General features: G+C 35.7%; 1 protein-coding gene across 1 annotated transcript; it reads right to left on the bottom strand.

The window, feature by feature from the left end:
* Positions 1-8,593: 8,593 nt before the first annotated feature.
* On the bottom strand, positions 8,594-13,358 carry cbln2b (cerebellin 2b precursor). The gene is made up of 4 exons (XM_017452810.3): positions 13,204-13,358; positions 12,309-12,776; positions 10,464-10,583; positions 8,594-9,464 (listed from the first exon to the last, which is right to left on the bottom strand). Exons 2-4 carry the CDS (start codon positions 12,591-12,593, stop codon positions 9,267-9,269), a joined length of 603 nt encoding a protein of 200 aa, XP_017308299.1. The 5' UTR covers positions 12,594-12,776; positions 13,204-13,358; the 3' UTR covers positions 8,594-9,266.
* Between the last annotated feature and the right edge of the window lie 6,225 nt (positions 13,359-19,583).

Genomic DNA, 19,583 nt, shown 5'->3' with positions numbered 1-19,583 from the left:
TTTGAACACTGCCAGCCTAACAGTATTTATCCTGGATTACGATTTCACTATGTCTACTATGACCCTGATTAAAACTATTTGCACACAGATCCCCACTCTGCCAATGAGTCCTAAAGAATATGTTATATACGCATCGTGTATAATAAACCTGCTATTTTCAGGTTGCTCATTTTCCTGAGGAAATTCTGTTCTACAAGTGGTTCATCACAAGTGGTTCATCATTGTTATTAGTGTTAATGAGGCCTTGGGGTTATAGGCTAAATTAAAAATACACTATGTCCTAAAGCTATATATAAATAACAGTAACATCTTTTGTTAACCCTTAGAAAGTGAATAACACAATTTCCGGCCTTTTTTTATTTTTATTTATTTATTTTTTTTTGTGCTCAGAACTGAGATGAAGCAGAAAGACTAATACTTTCCAAACTTCATGGTGGCTTTATTGTATGATAAAGTATCCGTGAGTAATCTGGTTTTGACAATACACAACTGTTAGGCATTGTGTTCAAAGCACACTCTTAAAACTTGATTATAGTGTATACAAAAGTGAGAAAATAATGTTTTTGATTCCAATTATAGACTAAAAAGCTGTACATTTTGATGATTAAATTCATGCACATTAATTTGTCTAAGGACTTACTGTAACAAAGTATTTATTGCACATTATCGTGCAATAAACAATGTATTCATTAGTGATTTTCAAATAATAGGTCCCCAATTAGGAAGCAAAATAGGTCTTGAGAAATGGGATTTATTGAACAAAGAACAAGACATTAGTTGACTCATAATATGTGTTCCTAAAATAAAGTGTTACCTAACCAACATTTGTCCCTCCATCTATCTTCCATACTGCTTATCCTACACAGGGTCACAGGGAAACCTGGAGCCTATTCCAGGTAACAGGAGGCACATAACAGGGGATACCCTGGACAAGGTGCCAACCCATTAAGGGCAGAATCACACACTCTACAGACAATTTGGATATGCCAATCAGCCTACAACTCATGTCTTTGGACTCAGAGAGGAAACCAGAGTTCTTGGAGAAACCCCCAATGCACAGGCAAACTCCACACACACAAGGCTGAGGCAGGATTCAAACCCCCAGCCCCAGAGTAGCAAGGCAAACATGCTAATAGAAATACTGTTTTGGGGTACGTTATCAACTATATAGGTACAGTACTACTGTACCAAATTATGTTCACCTTCAATCGTTCATCTAATACCTAAAACAATTACTACAAAGTGATTAAAGAATTTTATTTTTTAAATATTCAATTCAATATTACTAGATAAGAGTAATTCATTGTTACGCTCTTCTTATTTGCATTTTGTTGGTTCTGTTTTTGTCTGCTTTGCTCTGTCTTTCCTGGATGGTTCATGCTACCTGCTCATGTACCATTTTCTGAGATCCATGATGCATCCATGTTCACTCTATTCACCCTCAGGCCCACATCATCTGACAAGTCATCCCACAAGTCTGCCATGTTATCTGATTGGGTGGCTTGTAGACAGCCTGTCATGGCATATTCAGCAGCATTATGCTCACTAGCTTGTTGTTCTCTGATGTGATGTATGGTATTTTTCCTGTGCTTGACCTGTGCTTGAAGAAATAACCTGAGTTTCTTATGATTTGGTTCTATAAATACTTGCACATTTTGGTGACACTCAGATTTGTATTGGGAACTGTCCCCCTTTTCCACTAACAATGACCAGAGATGGTGCTGCTTCAATGAAGCAACAAACCTTTTTATATAAACTGCCCCACTTTTCAACTGGTTTGAGAACGTAAGCGTTACAAAACCAAATAAAATTGTAAAAATATTAATGGTGGTGGGATTTACAGGTTTTAATTCTGGATCAGAAAATATATTTTATTCTCCACACATACATCTATGAAGAATGATTATATACTAAAGATCAGGTGCAAATTAATTAATTAATTAATTTATTTATCTTTATCTTTACTGTTTGGCTTCGGTGAGTCTGTACTCAAAAAGCCTCCGATTCCTGATCTTGGCTGCAAGGAATGGAACTCAGTTTGATCTTCTTCTGTTGTAAGCTTGTAACCCATCTGCCTCAAGGTTCTTGTTGTGCATACTGAGATGTTTTTCTATTCACCACGGTTGTAAAGAGTGGTTAATGCAGCCCTCCAATCAGTCAAACTAGTCTGGACATTCTTCTCTGGCCTTGCTCATCAACAAGACATTTCCACCCACATAAATGTCAGTCAGTGTTTTGTTTTTTTGTTTTTTTCTGATGTTTGATGTGGACATCAAAGCTCTTGATCTGTATCTGCATGTTTGTATACATTGCACTCCAGCTACATGATTAGCTGATTGAATAATTGCACTAATGTGTAGGTGTACTTATACAGTGGGCAGCAAGTGTATTTGAGTGCAAAAGTTTATATATGCCTTTCTGTCTGCATGCTTGACTACTAAAAAACAACAGTGCTGTCTGCAGTCTGCTTTGAGTAAACTATCCTGCTGCAGCATTGAGCATTTACGATAAGAGGAAAATGAAGGAAGAGAAAGAGACAGAAGGGAGTAAACTCTATTCTGAGTTCCTTCTGCCATTTTGATCATCCTGGCCAATCTGTGATGCAGTCTTTTCATTTAACTTGAGTCATTTCCTGTGCTAGATTGGCTTTTATAAATTATTTTCAAACCTCTGAAGTAGGAGTTGTTGTTTAATTACAAGTCCGGAGGTCCAAAGAAGCCGCAACAGACAGCAGTTTTAAAAGTTACTGCTTGTTCAGAATTGTGATGTGACCAGATTTTGTCAGCTGACATTATTTTTGGATATTGTGAAAAGAAGGTTGGTGGATAGCACCTAAGTGTTATTAACACTCCATCTACTTAACCACTTAGTAGAAACGTTTGAGCAATTAAAGATTCCATTACAGGCTCTACAATTTCCATCAATAGCATCAGACACTAAATTGTTATGATAAATTAAGGTTAACACCTATTAAAATTTGAAGCTGTGTGATGTAGGATATCTAGGTGTGTGTTAATCATGTCATAAAAAGACAAAGCAATCCGTTTATGCTAATCAGATAATGAATATTTAATGTAATGCTTTCTGCTTTTTCAGACACCAAATGTGGGAGGATTTTGGCATTATTCTTCCATTATACAGTGACTGAAATTCTTGTTGCTCTACACATTTATCTTCTTGTATACTGGTATGTAATCGGGCGTCCTATTTTCAGTAGGATTCAGGTCAAGGCTTTGTGATGGCTACTCCAGTACTTTCATTTTGTTGTCTTCATGCCATTTTGTTCTAACTTTACAGGTATGCTTATGATCATTGTCTTGCTGGTAGACTCATTTACGACCAAGTCTTAAACTTTCTACCTTGAGAATTTGCTTCAGTATTTCTAGATAATCCTCCTTCCTCATAATACCATTGTTTGTTTTTTTTTTGTTTTGTTTTGTTTTGTTTTTTAAAGTGCACCAGTCGCTATCCAGTATGATAAGCAGTATAGAAGTTGGATGGATGGATGGATGGATGGATGGATGGATGGATATTTGGACAAAGATACTCCCATGATGTGTATCTGTGAAGACGTACATGACGCCGGAATTAAGATGGCAGGCCAACCTGGATTGTGAATCTCATCTCCCTTCGTCAGCAAGAAGACCTGGTAAACTCACTGCCAGAGCGGAAGGACTGACTGGATTTATTTGAATTGTTGGATGACAATTCTTTTTCTACATTTTCCCCCTTTTTAATATCGGACAAACTAAACTATATTACACACAATCTGAACTATATTACACACAAATTGAACTATATTACACATACTGAATGGACTGAACTATTTTACACATATTGAATGAGCTAAACTGTATCACACACCATGAACTGAGTTCAAACTGAATTGCAGTATCGAAAACTTTTTATTCTTTATTGTTTTAAAATATTCTGTTTTGTTATATGTGCTTGTGTTTACTTCCGCCTTGCCTTGAGTAGAATGAAATTGTTCTTCTGCCTGTGAAGGAAAAGAAGGGTTAACACATACAAAAGTCATAGAACATACAGTCATAGAACCACCCTTAAAGTGTGATAGAATCAAAAATAGACAAAGTCATCTGTGCCATAAATTACACACTAATTGTGGTTGCTGATGATAAATTAATGCACTTTTTGACACAGGCCAAGCAACCTAGCAATGTGGGAAAACAGTAGTCAAAACTATGTGCAACATCTCTAATGTCTCAAACTTTATCTAGCATGAAAATAACACTGATGATACAAATTAGCTCAATTAGCTTACAATACAAATTCAATTCAATTCAATTTTATTTGTACAGCGCTTTTTACAATGGACATTGTCTCAAAGCAGCTTTACAGAAACATATAAACATGGTATACAGATTTTAAATGTGCAAATTTATCCCAATTGAGCAAGCCGGGGCAATGGTGGCAAGGAAAAACTCCCTAAAATGTTAAGAGGAAGAAACCTTTAGAGGAACCAGACTCAGAAGGGAACCCATCCTCATCTAAAAACAGATAGTGTAAAATGAAGTATGTTTGGCCTTAGAAGCAACCGTAGTCCCAGCAATCTGGAATTGGAGTAGATGAGAGCTCCATCCAGAGGTAGGACATCCGAACGGATCAGGCAGGTCCGGAGAGCAGAAAGGATCAGGATCTCGAGTATCTCCATAAAATCGTGTGTGGCTCGACAGAAGGAGAGAGCGAGAGTGCTTAGCATAACAGAAAGTCTAGTCATGGTAGGCTTGAGTAAACAAATACTTTTTAAGTCTAGACTTAAACTCTGAGACTGTGTCTGAGTCCCGACACCTATAGGGCCACATATTGTCTTGTATTCTAAAAAAATATGCTACTCTTTTTTGCTCTAGTAAACATATAGAAAGAAATGTATGCGGTGCTGCAAAAGATTTGTGGTGTAAAATCAATGATACTCAACAATTCCTCCAGCCTGCATACATTATTAAAGGGTTTTTAATATCGTCATAAACATTGCTATGATACTGCCTCGAGCAAAAGATGAAATCATGACTGAACTGTTTATTAGCTGACTATGTTAGACTGTGTAATTGCTAGCTCTGGTGAAAATTAATTTCTGATCACTTTAAACCCATTAGCTGTCTGCCCCAGTGCTTGTGCAACGTGTCTGTGTGTGCATGTATTTTTGTGTGTGTGAGGATCTTTGTTCAAGCCTGGATGAGTCAGAATTACAGCTGCAGCTCTCATCAGGGAGGCGTGCACAGATTAATGACTAACCGCAACTGACACCAGTGCTGGAACCCTGAAAAACCCGGCGTTAAAACCCCACACGTGCCATTAATATGCAATTTCAGTTGCAAAATTCGTGAAGCATTACAGCGCATCTCGCTGTGAAGTTGCAGGGAGGTGGATGATCCTGCTGAGAGAAGAACCCGCCCGCTCAAATTAGCCCACGATGGGAGTTTAACAAGAGTATTGTCTTTCAGGAGAGTGAGAAAAACCACATTAATCCGGGAAGTGTTTCTTGGATGTTGCTACTTTTTCATAATTAAAAACACACAGTATTCAGCCATCTGTGCACTCATAAAAGTGTCGTTGAGAACATAGATTTATGGCACCTATGTGGGTTTTATGGTTCAGAGTTTTTAATGGAGAGTGTATAACTTCTTTTCTAACACAGCGCTGTTTTATAGCACAAACAATGCCAGTGGAAGTGCAGATCATTTTTAACTTAACCCCTTAATCACACTTAATAGTTAGCAAATGTCAAGCAGTGATTTCTTTGTTATTTGTTCTTTTCCTTGGTCTCTTTCAAAATAAATATATTTCCACTGCAAAATAAAATGTTAATATTTGCCTCATTTAAATATTTGAATATATGTTACAGGTAATCCGAACCAATTGTAGGTACATGCAACAAGATGCATTGAGAGTTAATGTTACCATAATAACAACAAGTACATGAATCATGTTAGAGTTTTCAGTCATCTCTTTAAATTCGTACGTCTTATATCAGTCTCTGTATCAGAATGTCCTCCAAATGTCCTTATTGAAAAGAAGAAAAATTTCTCCCCTGTATCTGAAGCTTGTGCACATAACCTTCTGACAGTTATAGTTATCAGGTTCAAATACAGAAATTATTGTATATTACATGGGTAGTGAAGAATCCTCAAAACTCCAGGGTCCCCAGTTCCATCCTGAGCTCAGCTTATTCCCTGTGTGGAGTTTTGCCTGTTCTCTCCATTTTCATGTGGGTTCCCTCCATGTTCTCCAGTTTTCTCCCACCTTCCAAAAACATCTAGCTGGGTTGATTTGGTACTCTAATTTACCCCTAAGTGTTAATGAATGTGTGTCATGGGATAAGTTCTGTATCCGCCACAACCCTGACCAGGATGAACTGCTTACTAAAGATGGATGCTGAATGATGAATGGATGAATATCCAGTATATTTAATTAACTGGAAGACTTCTTTATATAATATTGTTCTGTTTTTTGTATTAATCCTTTAAACTGAATAAACTAACAGAAATGTCTCATTATTGGGGCTATGTGTATGAAAGTGTATATGTATCATCACTTTAAGCAAGTTCTTTAAAAGCATCAGCCATTTTAACATTCTAAATTTAACATGAAATCTGGTAAATGTAATAAACAGATAATTTGATAATTCAATACTGCTAAACTGTGCATGCTAAGCCTTTGCCGGCATCAAATCGTTTAACAAAATAATACTATTTTTGTATTAGCCAGTGTACATTGAGTTAAATAATAAAATATTTTATTGAATAAAGAATATTTTTTTTTTAAATATGTTGTAGATTCATTCAGAGTCACCTTGTAGAATTGTGTATAATTAAAATACTCAAGAATCTCCAAATGCATTAGGAAAATCTCTACACCAGAGGTCATCAATTAGGCTTAACAAAGAAGCAAATATTGTCAAATAATAATAAGGTATTAAAAATGGATACCAAATGGATACTGAGTGGGAGATTAATTTACACTGAAATGTATTTTCTTGTGCTATAAGTAGAGTACAACATAATTTCCCTGTACACACTATGTAATGCATGCCATTTGATGTTCAGTCACAGAAAAAAAAAATGTGTTGAAAAAACAGAGCTGTTTTGTAACCTACTTTTCATGGTAAAAGTGGGTTATATCTCTACATACTTACTTAAGAAAGAAAGATACTTGAGAAAATACAATATTTTAAATTTGAAAAAATTTTAAATGTCTTTTTAAAGCTATTGCTGTTCAACATGTATTAAATGAAGTGCTGATATAGATGTGCCCCAGTTTCAGTTCTTTCTCACTCTCGCTCCTTGCTAATTTTTTTTTTTTCTTCTAAAACTTGGCATAACAACACACTTCCTTTTCCGTCTAATATCTAATAAGAGTATTTTGGCTTTTCACATGTGTATGTTTTCTCTCTGTGCGACAGACCTCCTGTGATTACGTGAAGTGCTTTATCTTAAAACCATACAGAGCACCATCCACTGACAAAACTAATGCTAAGCCTACACCTAACCCTAATCTTTAACCTTAGTAACCAAAAGAAAACATTTGGCTCTTTTATTTATTTATTCATTTTAAATAAATAATAAAAGCTCCCGGTTTATATATATATATATATAAAGGTTTTCCTCATGGGGCTGGCCAGATATTCCCACACGGTGAAAAGTGTCAGATATTCCCATGCCTGTGGGGACATTTGTTTTAATGTGACTTTAAAATGTGTAATTTAAGTTAAAAATTGTCTGCAGCTAGGCATACTGCTAGCTGTAAGTAACATTAACTAGCTAGATAGAAATATACCATACTGTAGTTAACATTAGGGAAAAAATATAGCCAGCTAGTTAATTATTTTCAACGTAGTTCACTTGGATTTTACCTCAATTTGCATATTCCCAGTAATTAATATAACATTAGCCCAACCTGTCAAAATCTACCACAACAAACAAGGTTTGGCAAAAGTTATATATAGCTACTGTGTGTTAGCTGCCTCAAAAAATAAAATAAAATAAAGCTTCAGCTAGCATGAGCAGGCAGTAAGCCTAGCCACAGTACTTTTTGTCGTTAGGGATCTCAGTCCTGGTCAGCATTCTAACACTAGATGGCTAACTGAAGTGTCCCATCACACTAAAAGATGAACAGTTAACATACAATGATCTAGCATTTTAGCACCTCGGTGCCAATGTTCTAAGGTGAAATCACAAAATGAGCCCATCTGTATTTAGTCTAAGAAGACTTGGTCAAATAAAAACATTATTGAATTCAGCATGGTTTAAATCTTTGCATATATAAGCAACTGGTGGTAGTAGCGTAGACATTTGTAATGATTGATGTGGTTAAATAAATTTTCCTTTAAATTAGAGCTGCATCACATCTCTAGATGGTCACAGTTAAGTACATTCAATGTGTTTTCCTGCTTACATGCCCCTACAGGAGACCAAATGTGTCTTCATTGTGCTAATATATGACAGCCGATATTTAATCAATAACTTCTAATCACTGTATCATCATCCTGATGATTTGTCTTACCATAATGGATGGGCATTCATTTTGTTTGGCTCAGTGTGTCATTAATAATTAAAAAAGACTGAATAAATACACATACAATACAATATTTTATTAGGCGGGACATCATATAGGGATTTTCTTTTTTTTCCACAATGCACATTTGTGAGCAGGATCACGGAACAGCAAATCAGTTAAAGTTAACGCAGATCTGGAATGTAGAACACACCATGTGAATAATATGTACTTTATAAATTCAGATAGACCTTCAGTTTTTAAGTTGTCTCCATTGGCTGGTTATATTATATATATTTTTTCTCTTTTAATAATCACTGTATATTAGGCAGCCTATGTGTGGCATAATTTTGAATATGTTCAGCGTCCAAAGGAAACACCATGAACACCACAGACAAACAAGATCTTCCATTCGTGCAAAAACAAATTTGCTTTAGTAACGCGTTGCTCAAATCGGGAAGGTCTGCAACTCCATAATCAACCTCACATCAATCTTTAAGGCTCTACAAACACAACGAAAAGCATTGGTCAATATAAATATATGCAGTCCGGGTTCCCAGTTCTTCATCTTCGTTTTTATATAGTTGTCCATTTTCATTCTCAGGCGAAAGATATATATTTTTTTTTATAAAATCCAAACGGGTTCCTCTTGTCTGGATATATAAGATTAATACACAAACTCCAGGGTCCATATTCAGCATATTATGAATACCTCCAAGCTCTTTTAAAAAAGAGTCAGTAGATCTTTAGAGCAATTAGAGAGGAAAAACTAAAAATCCAGAGAAGGTGGAGTATTTCCATCCGCCCATGAGATTCCCTCGCTCCAGTTTGAGATAAACCCGGTCCTCCCTCTCCACCATCAGTAGCACTCCGTTACTCGCCGCCTCCCTCGTGACGTCCTGGTCTCCGGCGAATGCAGATATGATGGGGTATTCATTGTGCATCAGGTTCACCTGAACACAAAAAATGGTTAAAGCTCAGATATTAATGCACAAACGTGAAACGTAGGTGAGTATTTAGCTAAAAACACTTATTTTTAGACCTGCAAGAATGTATTTTTACACATACAGGAATGTATATCTAAAGCTAATATATGGCACTCCTCAAGAACGCTATATTTTAAAGAAATCTACTTGGTCAGAATTAAATCTATTTACAAATCACATAAATATTTAATTTTCACATATAAAGCTGTTCTGGCGGCTCATGGTGGTCCAACACCTTACTAAGACTTTTTGTGTTTTTCCCTTTAATTTGTCTGTCAATAAATCCCATTAAAGACAAGTTAATCCCTAAATAACCGAGAAACCTGCACATATTGGGAGCCACAGTGCTAAAGGGCCCCTGTGGAGAAACTAAGAAAAAAAACTGTTGATGTTCTACAGAAACCTAATTTCTCCACAAATAGACATCGGGGTTGTAAACAATCTCTATTTCCCTTAATAACTCACACATTGTCCTTAAGGGGGTATTTACTACCAGGGTAGCCTAGAAAGCAAAAATGGACACTTTCAGTATAATATACTATAAATTCAGATGGACATGAATGACTTCTATAAGAGAGAATTACACACTAAGATTTAATTCAGCATGGGATTTTCTTGTATAGGACACAGATGCGTGCTCCTCTGCGCTTCTGTTCTGAATTAAACATTAAAAACTTCTACAAAAAAAATCTAAATCTGCTTTCTCACATGGATTAAATCAAATCCTTTCCATGCTCGTTTATTTTTCACACCAGGCATACAAATCAAACCAGGTTAATTAGTGCTTCCTTTAAAAGTAAGATTTCAGTTCTGTAGGTTGCAATCTTCCTCACTCCGTATTTTCCTTTATAGGGTCATTTAATCATCATTTCCATGCATGTTACTCTCTAACACAAGATTACAGTTATTCATCATCAACGGAGCTCTACCACCTTAATCCATTAAGATCCTCTTTAATATTCTCACCTGGATGGTTTGTCTGTTGTACACTTTCACCACATGGAAGCTGAAACTGTAAATTCCCCTCCGCGGTGCTGTGAACACGCTGGCCTTCAAGTCAAAATGGTTGCCGATGTTCACTAAAACCTGACAAAAGCAGCAGCACATGCATTTTAACCTATTAGACAATTCGAATCTTCACTTATAGCCTGGATTTATCTGAATGACTTCCATATCATGCTTAGAGTTGTACAATAATAGGCTACAATACTGTTCATTATTTTCTAAAAAAAAAATAAAAAAAAAAATTTGTCTTTCTATTCACACATAGTCACAAAAAACTTCACACTTCATCTTTTACACATTTTCCATATTATTATTTTTTAAAATTATTTACAATAGCCTTTTTAATCAGAATTAAAACTGTGCAACATTTTTTTCACGTTTTTTTTTTTTTTTCTTTCACGTGTAGTATATGTTGTTTTACTCTTCGCAAGTGATTTTAATTAATTAATTTTCACTTTTCCATTTTTCACATGTAAGGTATATGGTTTTATTTTTCACATATAATTACATTATTATTTACACGATGTCACATGTTTATTTAAAGTCACATGTGCAATTTGTGAATTAACAGGGCATAACATGGTGCAATGGAGCTTCAACTGTTTTTTACATAATCACAGCGGAATGTCTGTGATTTTTCTGATGCTATTGCCTCGGCTTGATGATCTTGATCACGAGCGGACAGAATGACGATTTTTAGTGAAGAACAGCATTGCAGTGCAATAATGTCTGATACAGTATGTAAGTGATAATTTGCTCTCAAGAGTGTGGCATAAGGGAATTTCAAACATTCGACAGTAAAAAAATCTGTAAATTCTTAAATTCACACCTAATATGTTAACTCTTGCGACATTTAATTAACTGTAAATTAATTGAATACTAATAATTAATCCAGAAGTGTAGGTGATTTTTCTAAGGACGTTTTTCAAGTCAGTAACTAAAATATGATTTCAAAGAGCAAAATAGGCTATACAATATGCAGTTTTTGGCCATATTGTGCTCACATCATGTGTATACTGTACACTGAAAAGTCATCAGAGATAATACATGTTCTGGCAATTAATAACAGCTAGCAGGCAATTAAATTAAATATTGCATGTATTCATTTAACGCAAGAGTTTGTACAGCAATGTACAAGTAAACGGATTCAGATAGGACATTCAACATTGTAAGAGAAGTATTGTGCTGTGTATTATCTGTAAGTAAGTGTACTGTGGGTGGATTTATTTTTAGTATTAAGATTTTCAGTCTTTATCAATAATAAAAACAGATAAATGTCAACAAGAACAGAAATGTATGCCAAAAGCCCAAATCACAGTAGCACACAGTCCAACTCTTTTCTATTAGTCTACTTGGATGCAATTTAAGCCTACCCATGTTCATTTATTATTAGTGCTAATATAATATTTAATTCATTTATGCTAATGGTGTTAATCTAGCAACAAAAGTGTAATTTCAAAATAAAAAGTGAATCTACAATTCACCAGTGATGACTATCATCTGAAAGCTGAGTCTTCCTGACATTGGAATAATTTAATTAAACACTATAGGTGCCAATTTTAACGATATATGCCCAACAGAACCTGAACAGCATAGGTGTTAACTGAATACTGAATCTTATTTTTTATCTTATTAAGCATTCCAAAACCTCATCACTTAGAAATGAAAGCACGTAAACAGAGCCAGTATGCTTTGTTAACACCTACGTTGTATATCTGTGCAGTCAGAACCCTGTAGGTTATTTAGCATTGCAGGTGTAGTGTATAGTAACTCCCCAAATCCATAAGCAATGAATAAGTTATAGACCTGGTCAAAGTAGATGGTGGTGGAGGTGTTGCTCATGTCAGACGGCTCATGATTGGTGCCCCTGACGGCCGAGAACGCTACCCTGGCACTCCCAGAGCGCACCGAGATGCCAAGCGCTGATGTCACACCGCCGTCCGACGATGGGTTCGAGTCGCACACCACCAGGCATTTCCCCTCAAGCACGACGGGTTCGGTGTCATTCTGACCCAATGCCACGTCAATGCCAAGCACCAGGAGGAGAGCGAAGACAAGCACCAACATCTGTGCGATGTAGCGTCCCATCATAATCACAGAGGCAAGGTTACAAATCTGTTAAATCCAACTCCTTCGAGGAATTCTTATGGCGTTAATCGCCTCCTCCGATCTCTCTTGTTTGTCTTTATTTCTCTAACGCTAACTGATGCTCGCCTTTTCCCTCCTTCTTCTCAACTGATATCGGAGGTATTCAGAGAATTTGTTTGATATATTCTGGGGGAAAAAGAAAAGTGCAGTACAGATTAAGTTTTAAAAGACCAAAATCTCTACAAAGCACAATCTCTGTTTATATTAATAAAAATTTCACACAGTTTTGTTCTCATAAACTTTGCAATGAATCTCGAATTTACAAATGAAACTGTCTGTCATTCAAGCAACTTTAAAAATTGTAACTCATGTTGACATTTTGCCTTTAAGGTTCACTTGACCATCATCTGCCTCCACCATAGATCAACAACTTTAAACTTTATCCTTTTAACTGCACTACAGATAACATTATATCTATAGATTTAAATCCAACGTGTATATGAAGTCATTACAATAAATCACATGCAAATTCTCCTGCTCATTTACATCCACAAAAAAAATCTTTCTTTAGCTGTATATTCTCTCCTCTTAAGTTCTTCCTTTTTTTTTTTACCTGGTAAATCCATTGCTGTGTGGGACATCTGCGTCCTTCTGAAGCAGAGAGCAGAATGGAGAGAAGTCGTCCTCCCCTTCATTCCTTTATAAGGACAATTCCCGCCCAGTTTCAGGATTATTCACACACACACACACACGCACACGCACGGTGCATGAACGCTGGATTTCCGTGGACTTCCTCGCCATAAAATCACCCAGGCTCCTGAATTAATGAATAAATAAATCATCATCTTCTTCTTTTTTTTTTTTTTTTTTTTTTTTGCATGACTGTACCAGTGAACAAAATATATCAAAATATACCATCGAGAAATCATCTAGCAAAAATGCTGAAAGAAGAACTGTTTTGAGAATAAAGAGCCAGAACAAAGGTGGTCAGATTGATATAGCACAAATTAATTAGAGCACAAAACAAGGAGGAAATCATTGGGTAAATGACAAGAGTGTTCCTATGCTTCTTTATTTTAAGGACCAGACAAGTAAAGGTGCTTTAGCTCCATCCAGTGGAAGGGAACATGGTGTTCAACTTTTATTGATGGAGCCACTCATCAGCTCTTTCTCACTCTAATTTATCTTCCTCTTTCAAGTATTTATAACATGCAACTGCAACTGATTCGCAATCGGAATAGGCAGGAATTAAAAATAAAATAGGTACAGAGATAGAGAAACAGATACATTCTTAGAAATATATGTTCCATCTAGTATTAGAAGCATAAAATAATTTGTCCCTTTTCTATAACAAGGTTTTTTCTTTCAAAACAGACTCCAATCAGATCGTCTTTGGAAAGCTAGAACTGTACCATCTGGAGAACCCACAAGGAACCCTTTTTCTAAGACTGTAAACAGAGGAGAGAGAGAGAGAGAGAGAGAGAGAGAGAGAGAGAGAGAGAGAGAGAGAGAGAGAGAGGCTTGATGGGAAAAAAAAAAAACCTCTAGATTTTAGAATCCTTAAGGGTTCTTCAGTTTTCCTCTTGGGGAACTCTTCTATGTCTAAACTTACACCAAATTCTTTCTCTATCAGAAACCATTTTATGAAGCTCGTGATTCTTAATTATAGAAAGAAGATTAAAAAAAGACATTTCCTAAGACTGAGCTCTAGAAGCATAAAGGTTTGCCCACTGGTGGAATCCCTCTAGGTTCCATATAGTTTCCATATCAGAGAGGGTCCCAAGTAGAAGATTCCATGTTACACTTTAGGTTTCTAGAGTTTTCCCTCTGGGGAAATCCTTAAAGGTTCTATATAGAACTCTATGCCAGATTCTCTAACAGAAAAGTTTCCATGTAGATCTCTTTAAGGAAGTTAAAAACCCTTGATTGAATGAACACTTAAACCACCCTTGAAGACCACCATTTGTTTCTATGAGTGCAGGAAGCTAAGGATCCTTAAATATCCAAATCCTTAACCCTTTGTCTAAAAGATAGACAGATAGATAGACAGACAGACAGACAGATAGATAGATAGATAGATAGATAGATAGATAGATAGATAGATAGATAGCAAAATGCTTCCATCTGGCACCCAAAAAAATTCCGTTGTAGGAACTCTTAAATGTTGTATGTAGAACTATTAAAAAAACTATTAATAGAACCCCAGACAGTTAGACATTTTCTGTTAACCATCCAAAGAACTTTTGAGAAACATTTTTATAAGAGTCTAGACAAACATATAGACCTACAAATATGAGTTCAATTTCTCCAGCTTATCCCTCTGGACTACCCTTAAAGGTTCTCTGTAGAACCCTATGTAGTTTCCCTATCTGAGACAGTTCCATGTAGAACCATTTTAAGAAGCTAAGATCTCTGAAGAATCCTTTTTTAAGAGATAAACAGCTACTTGTGTCAGTGATACAGTATAAAATAACACAATAACTGTGAAAAGCAGAAACATATTAGAAATTTTGTAAACACAAAAGTCATTTATGAGGATGTTTATACTGTATGTGTACTAGTGAGTGCAGAAAAAGTAGGAAAGGCAGCATGGGTAAGGTGAGTGAGACTTAATAAAAGGGACAGTCGCTTTTTAAGTGATGGTAACCAGCGTGACAGTATAACACAAGGAACTGTAATCCTGGGCTTACTGAGATCATCCAAGGAAGAGTGTTAATTAAAATGACCTGTGTGGACATACTTGATCATCTAAGTTCACTAATTAATGAGAGTTGACAAACTAGTTGCAAGCTTCTTGACCTCGCTATGTTATATAATGACATTTTTAAAAAGCTAGGGTAAAAGTTTTGAAGAATATGATTTCAGTTAGACAGAGTGTGTTAAGACTGCTGAACCGTCACTTAACCTCTTTAATTAACTGTCACTCTGAAGTAACTAATTGGCAATATTACATAACTAGTGCCATCACACCATCTAGAAGCAATAGGAAAAGGGTGGTGGTGGTGTGTGTGTGTGTGTGGGGGGGTGTTACATAAGCTTTATATGCCAAGATTGCTTTAATTACTGACCCACTCATGCTATACAATATCTTCACCTGCCACTGACTTGTGTATCAGTAAAAGTGTTTTTGGTTAATTATGTTTCTATTTCACAACACTGTAGAATTCTTGATTCTGTACTGTAAGTGTTGATTAATTTTCTATAACAGCATTGCTCTTACAGTTGTTATGGCTGTAGTTTAAATGCTAGGTTTGCATAAATTCACTTGCCGATGGATATTATGATGGATGTTGCACATAATATTAAGGCTTTTAAGATTTAGAAGATAAGAATAACATTAAGAATAATCTTAACATCAATGATAATCTTTATCTAAGTCTAATTGTCAACCTTGTTAATAGGTTGACAAGCATCAACATTTTGTTATAGTCTGGAAGTTTTCTGCCATGGGAAATCCTTCAGGACAAAGGATGTTATACAGAATGTGGATTATTTTCCTTTTTATTCCTTGCATATCGTATAGAGTAACAAATTATTATTATTATTATTATTATTATTATTATTATTATTATTATTATTGTTGTTGTTGTTGTTGTTGTTGTTGTTGTTGTTGTTGTTTTGTTGCTGTTGTTGTTTAATTTTTTTTATTATTATTATTGTTATTATAACCTTGCCTTGGTGTCTTCCTGAAAAGTTCATATTTTGTAAAGAACCAGTTAAATGAACACACTGATTAACATAGTCAGCCTGTCTGAAGATCTCTAAAACCTTGCTAGCTAAGTTACACATAGGAAAAAGAACAAAAACCTAAGCAATACAGTTTGTAATCAGGTGGCATGATTTAAAATGCTTAAATGAACAAATAAATATATCCAATAGAGCCAGAGATTGGAAACAAATACATTTACATACATAAACAAATACATTTATCCAATAGAGCCAGAGATCATTTATCCATATACATTTATGTATGTATATAGCAGAAAATGTCAAAATTTGACATAAATAGTAGTTTGACACCAGTTGGAACATATGGAAAAACCAGTTCACATATTTATATTTATAAATAGCTTAGATGTCATATCCCTCATATACAGATATATTCTTACATTTGGAACTGAAGCTGAAGTCACTACGGGCCCCAACAACTTTTTTGACAGCTGTCACATCTTTATTTTTCAATATGAAATATTAATTTAATTACTAACATCTGAATTGAAATCAATGTCTCATTCTTGGATAGATATGTACAGTGCCCTCCACTAATATTGGCACCCATGGTAAATATGAGCAAAAAAAGGCTGTGATAATTGGCTTTATTGTTTAACCTTTTGAGCTTTTGTTTAAAAAAAATCACAAAAATACTCTGCTGACATTGATATCAAACAGTTGCAAACAAAACACAGGTTTATATATATATTTGAGTCCATGATGACGTGTATCGTAACAAAATGTCCAGGACCTCTGGCAGAAAAACAGCCCCAAAACATTAAAGAGCCACCACCATATTTAACCGTGGGCATGAGGTACTTTTCCATATGGCCACCTCTCTGTGTGCGCCACATTATTTTTTATTTTAAAAATAATTATTATATAATCAAATCAAACTGAAACAGACAGTACCTAAATTTGATAGTTCATAAGCCATGGAATCATTTTATAGTTGTATGTATAATCAAAATAAAAAGGCCAACCTGCCTAGGTCAGACTGGTTGTAATAGTTTAATGGTGTGGGGTATGTTTTCTTGGCACACACTGAGCCCTTCAAATCCAGTTGAGCATATTTTGAATGCCACAGCCAACAATCTGAGTATTTGTATTGGGATACTAATAAAGTTCTGATGTATAACATTACACTGATTTTTGTATATCAGTATAGATATTATGAGGGTTTTTTTTTCCCCCACAGCCTAAAAGTCTAACCATGTTTTACATTTATTTACATACTTCACAATCATTTTTACAAGATGACACAAATGTAAAGCACCACATCTTTATATTCCAAAATGAAATATGTATTTAATGAGTGTCATGCTCGTGAAGTATTAAAATTTATCCTAGTCTGGTATAAGTAATGCAAGCTTATATGTCAATCATCTTTTTAAAATGGCACACACATCATGAGGTGAAGGAACTACTTTGGTCTGGCCTATAAACAGATAAATTCTCACTTGTGAGATAAATTCTCTCTTGTGGAGCTGAAGCTGCAGTCTCTACGGGCCTTGGCTACCTTTCTGACAGCCATCATGTAGCGTGTAGTGACAAGCGATGCAGAAACTGACATTAAAGCCCCAAGAGCACTCACTCACTCACGGATCGGAGAAAGCTGAGAAAACATCAGAGAACATGAAAATGTCATGCTGAGAGGGCACAGGGACTCGTATTCACAAACCTCAGGGCATCTTACTGCATCGCAGATCCTCAGCCATGTGAAATAAAAGTCATGCGCTACTGTTTGTAACTCTCCACTCCAACAAGCAGCATTATTATTACTCTTCACCATGTCTTCACCTGTTTATTCCTCCACGGTCTGAATAATGGCACAATGAACATTAGGCCTGTGCTTAAAAATACAAATTTATTCATTGGATTGATTGACTGATTGATTGATTGATTGATTGATTTAATATTTGGGGAAGAGTTAGGATGAGCCATGTTAGAATTCATTCTGACAGGAAAGTTGTTCATCTCATAGTTCTAGGGTCCCTGAATGGATCCGAAGCTTGGGTTTCCTTCCACCACCCACAAACATGTGTATTGGCTATGCTAAATGTCAATCCACTTACTGGCAATTGCCCAAGAATGTGTGAATGTGTGTGTGAATAAGTATTTGAATCTGTGTGTGTATGTACGTGTGCGCGCGTGTGTGTGTGCATGGACTGCCATCCAAACCAGGATATATTCCCTCCTCACACTCAGCATTCTGGGTATAGGATCTGGAGCCACCACAATCCAGACCAGGTTAAGCAGTTAACAAAGAGGAATAAATGAAAGAAAGTTGTTGAGAAATAGGTTTATATTAATGCACTCTTCCTAACATATTATCATTTCTATTGTAACTCATAAAATCAACTATTTAAAAAAACATGTCATTTAACAAAGAAACACACATAAAATCATGTATATGGTATAGCTTTCTGTAAGAAGAGGTTTATTTAACATTTACAGAAGAAGTCTTTGATGTCAGTGCTATATACCATCAGTATGTTGTCCACCTTCAGGGCAGAAGACTTTGTGTTTTCCAGTTTCTTTTTGTGTGATTAAATTCATGTGAGAGAAAAAGAGAGTGTGCTGAGGGAATGACTGTTAAAGCTGCTGAAACTTGGTCTGCACTTATATAGCACTTTTTTAACTTTAGTGGTTCCAAAGCACATTACATTGTGTCTCATTCACACACACAGCAATGGTAGGAGAGTTGCCATGCAACTATGTCTTACCCAAGGACACTTCGACATGTGGAGTCATGTAGGCTGGGAATCAAACCGCCAATCCTACAATTAGTGAACAACCCACTCTACCACTTGAGCCACAGCCACCCATGCTTTGAGTGATAACAGGAACTAACTTAAAAATTATTAAAGCTGGCAAATTGCTTTTGTATAAAAGGAATAAGAGACTCTGGGAGGTGCTGTTGTAAAGATGTGGAAAATAATCAATTTTGTTTTGGTTAAAATGAACCCTGCTGAAGAAACCCCAACAGAAACCCTCATAGAATTTGTAATGGGTTTAATGGTTATAATGTGAATTGTATTGGTTTTAATGGAAACTGTAATGGTCACAGTGGGTCTCTACTGGTTATTTTTTGCCTTCTATTGGTGGCTTGTTATGTCTAGTGTATACCATTAAGGACCAATAATAGTAATGGATTTAATGGTTAGCTGATTGTTTGCAATGGTATTTGTAGTGGAAACCATTAGAATGTCTGGGATGGTTTCTATTGTTTTTTTTTCAGCAGGGACTTCACATTGTGCTGCATTACCCTGACCCTGTCAA

This window comes from Ictalurus punctatus, chromosome 23 (genome assembly GCF_001660625.3).
Source record: "Ictalurus punctatus breed USDA103 chromosome 23, Coco_2.0, whole genome shotgun sequence".
Lineage (NCBI taxonomy): Eukaryota > Metazoa > Chordata > Actinopteri > Siluriformes > Ictaluridae > Ictalurus > Ictalurus punctatus.
This window is presented reverse-complemented; position numbering and strand designations above follow the sequence as displayed.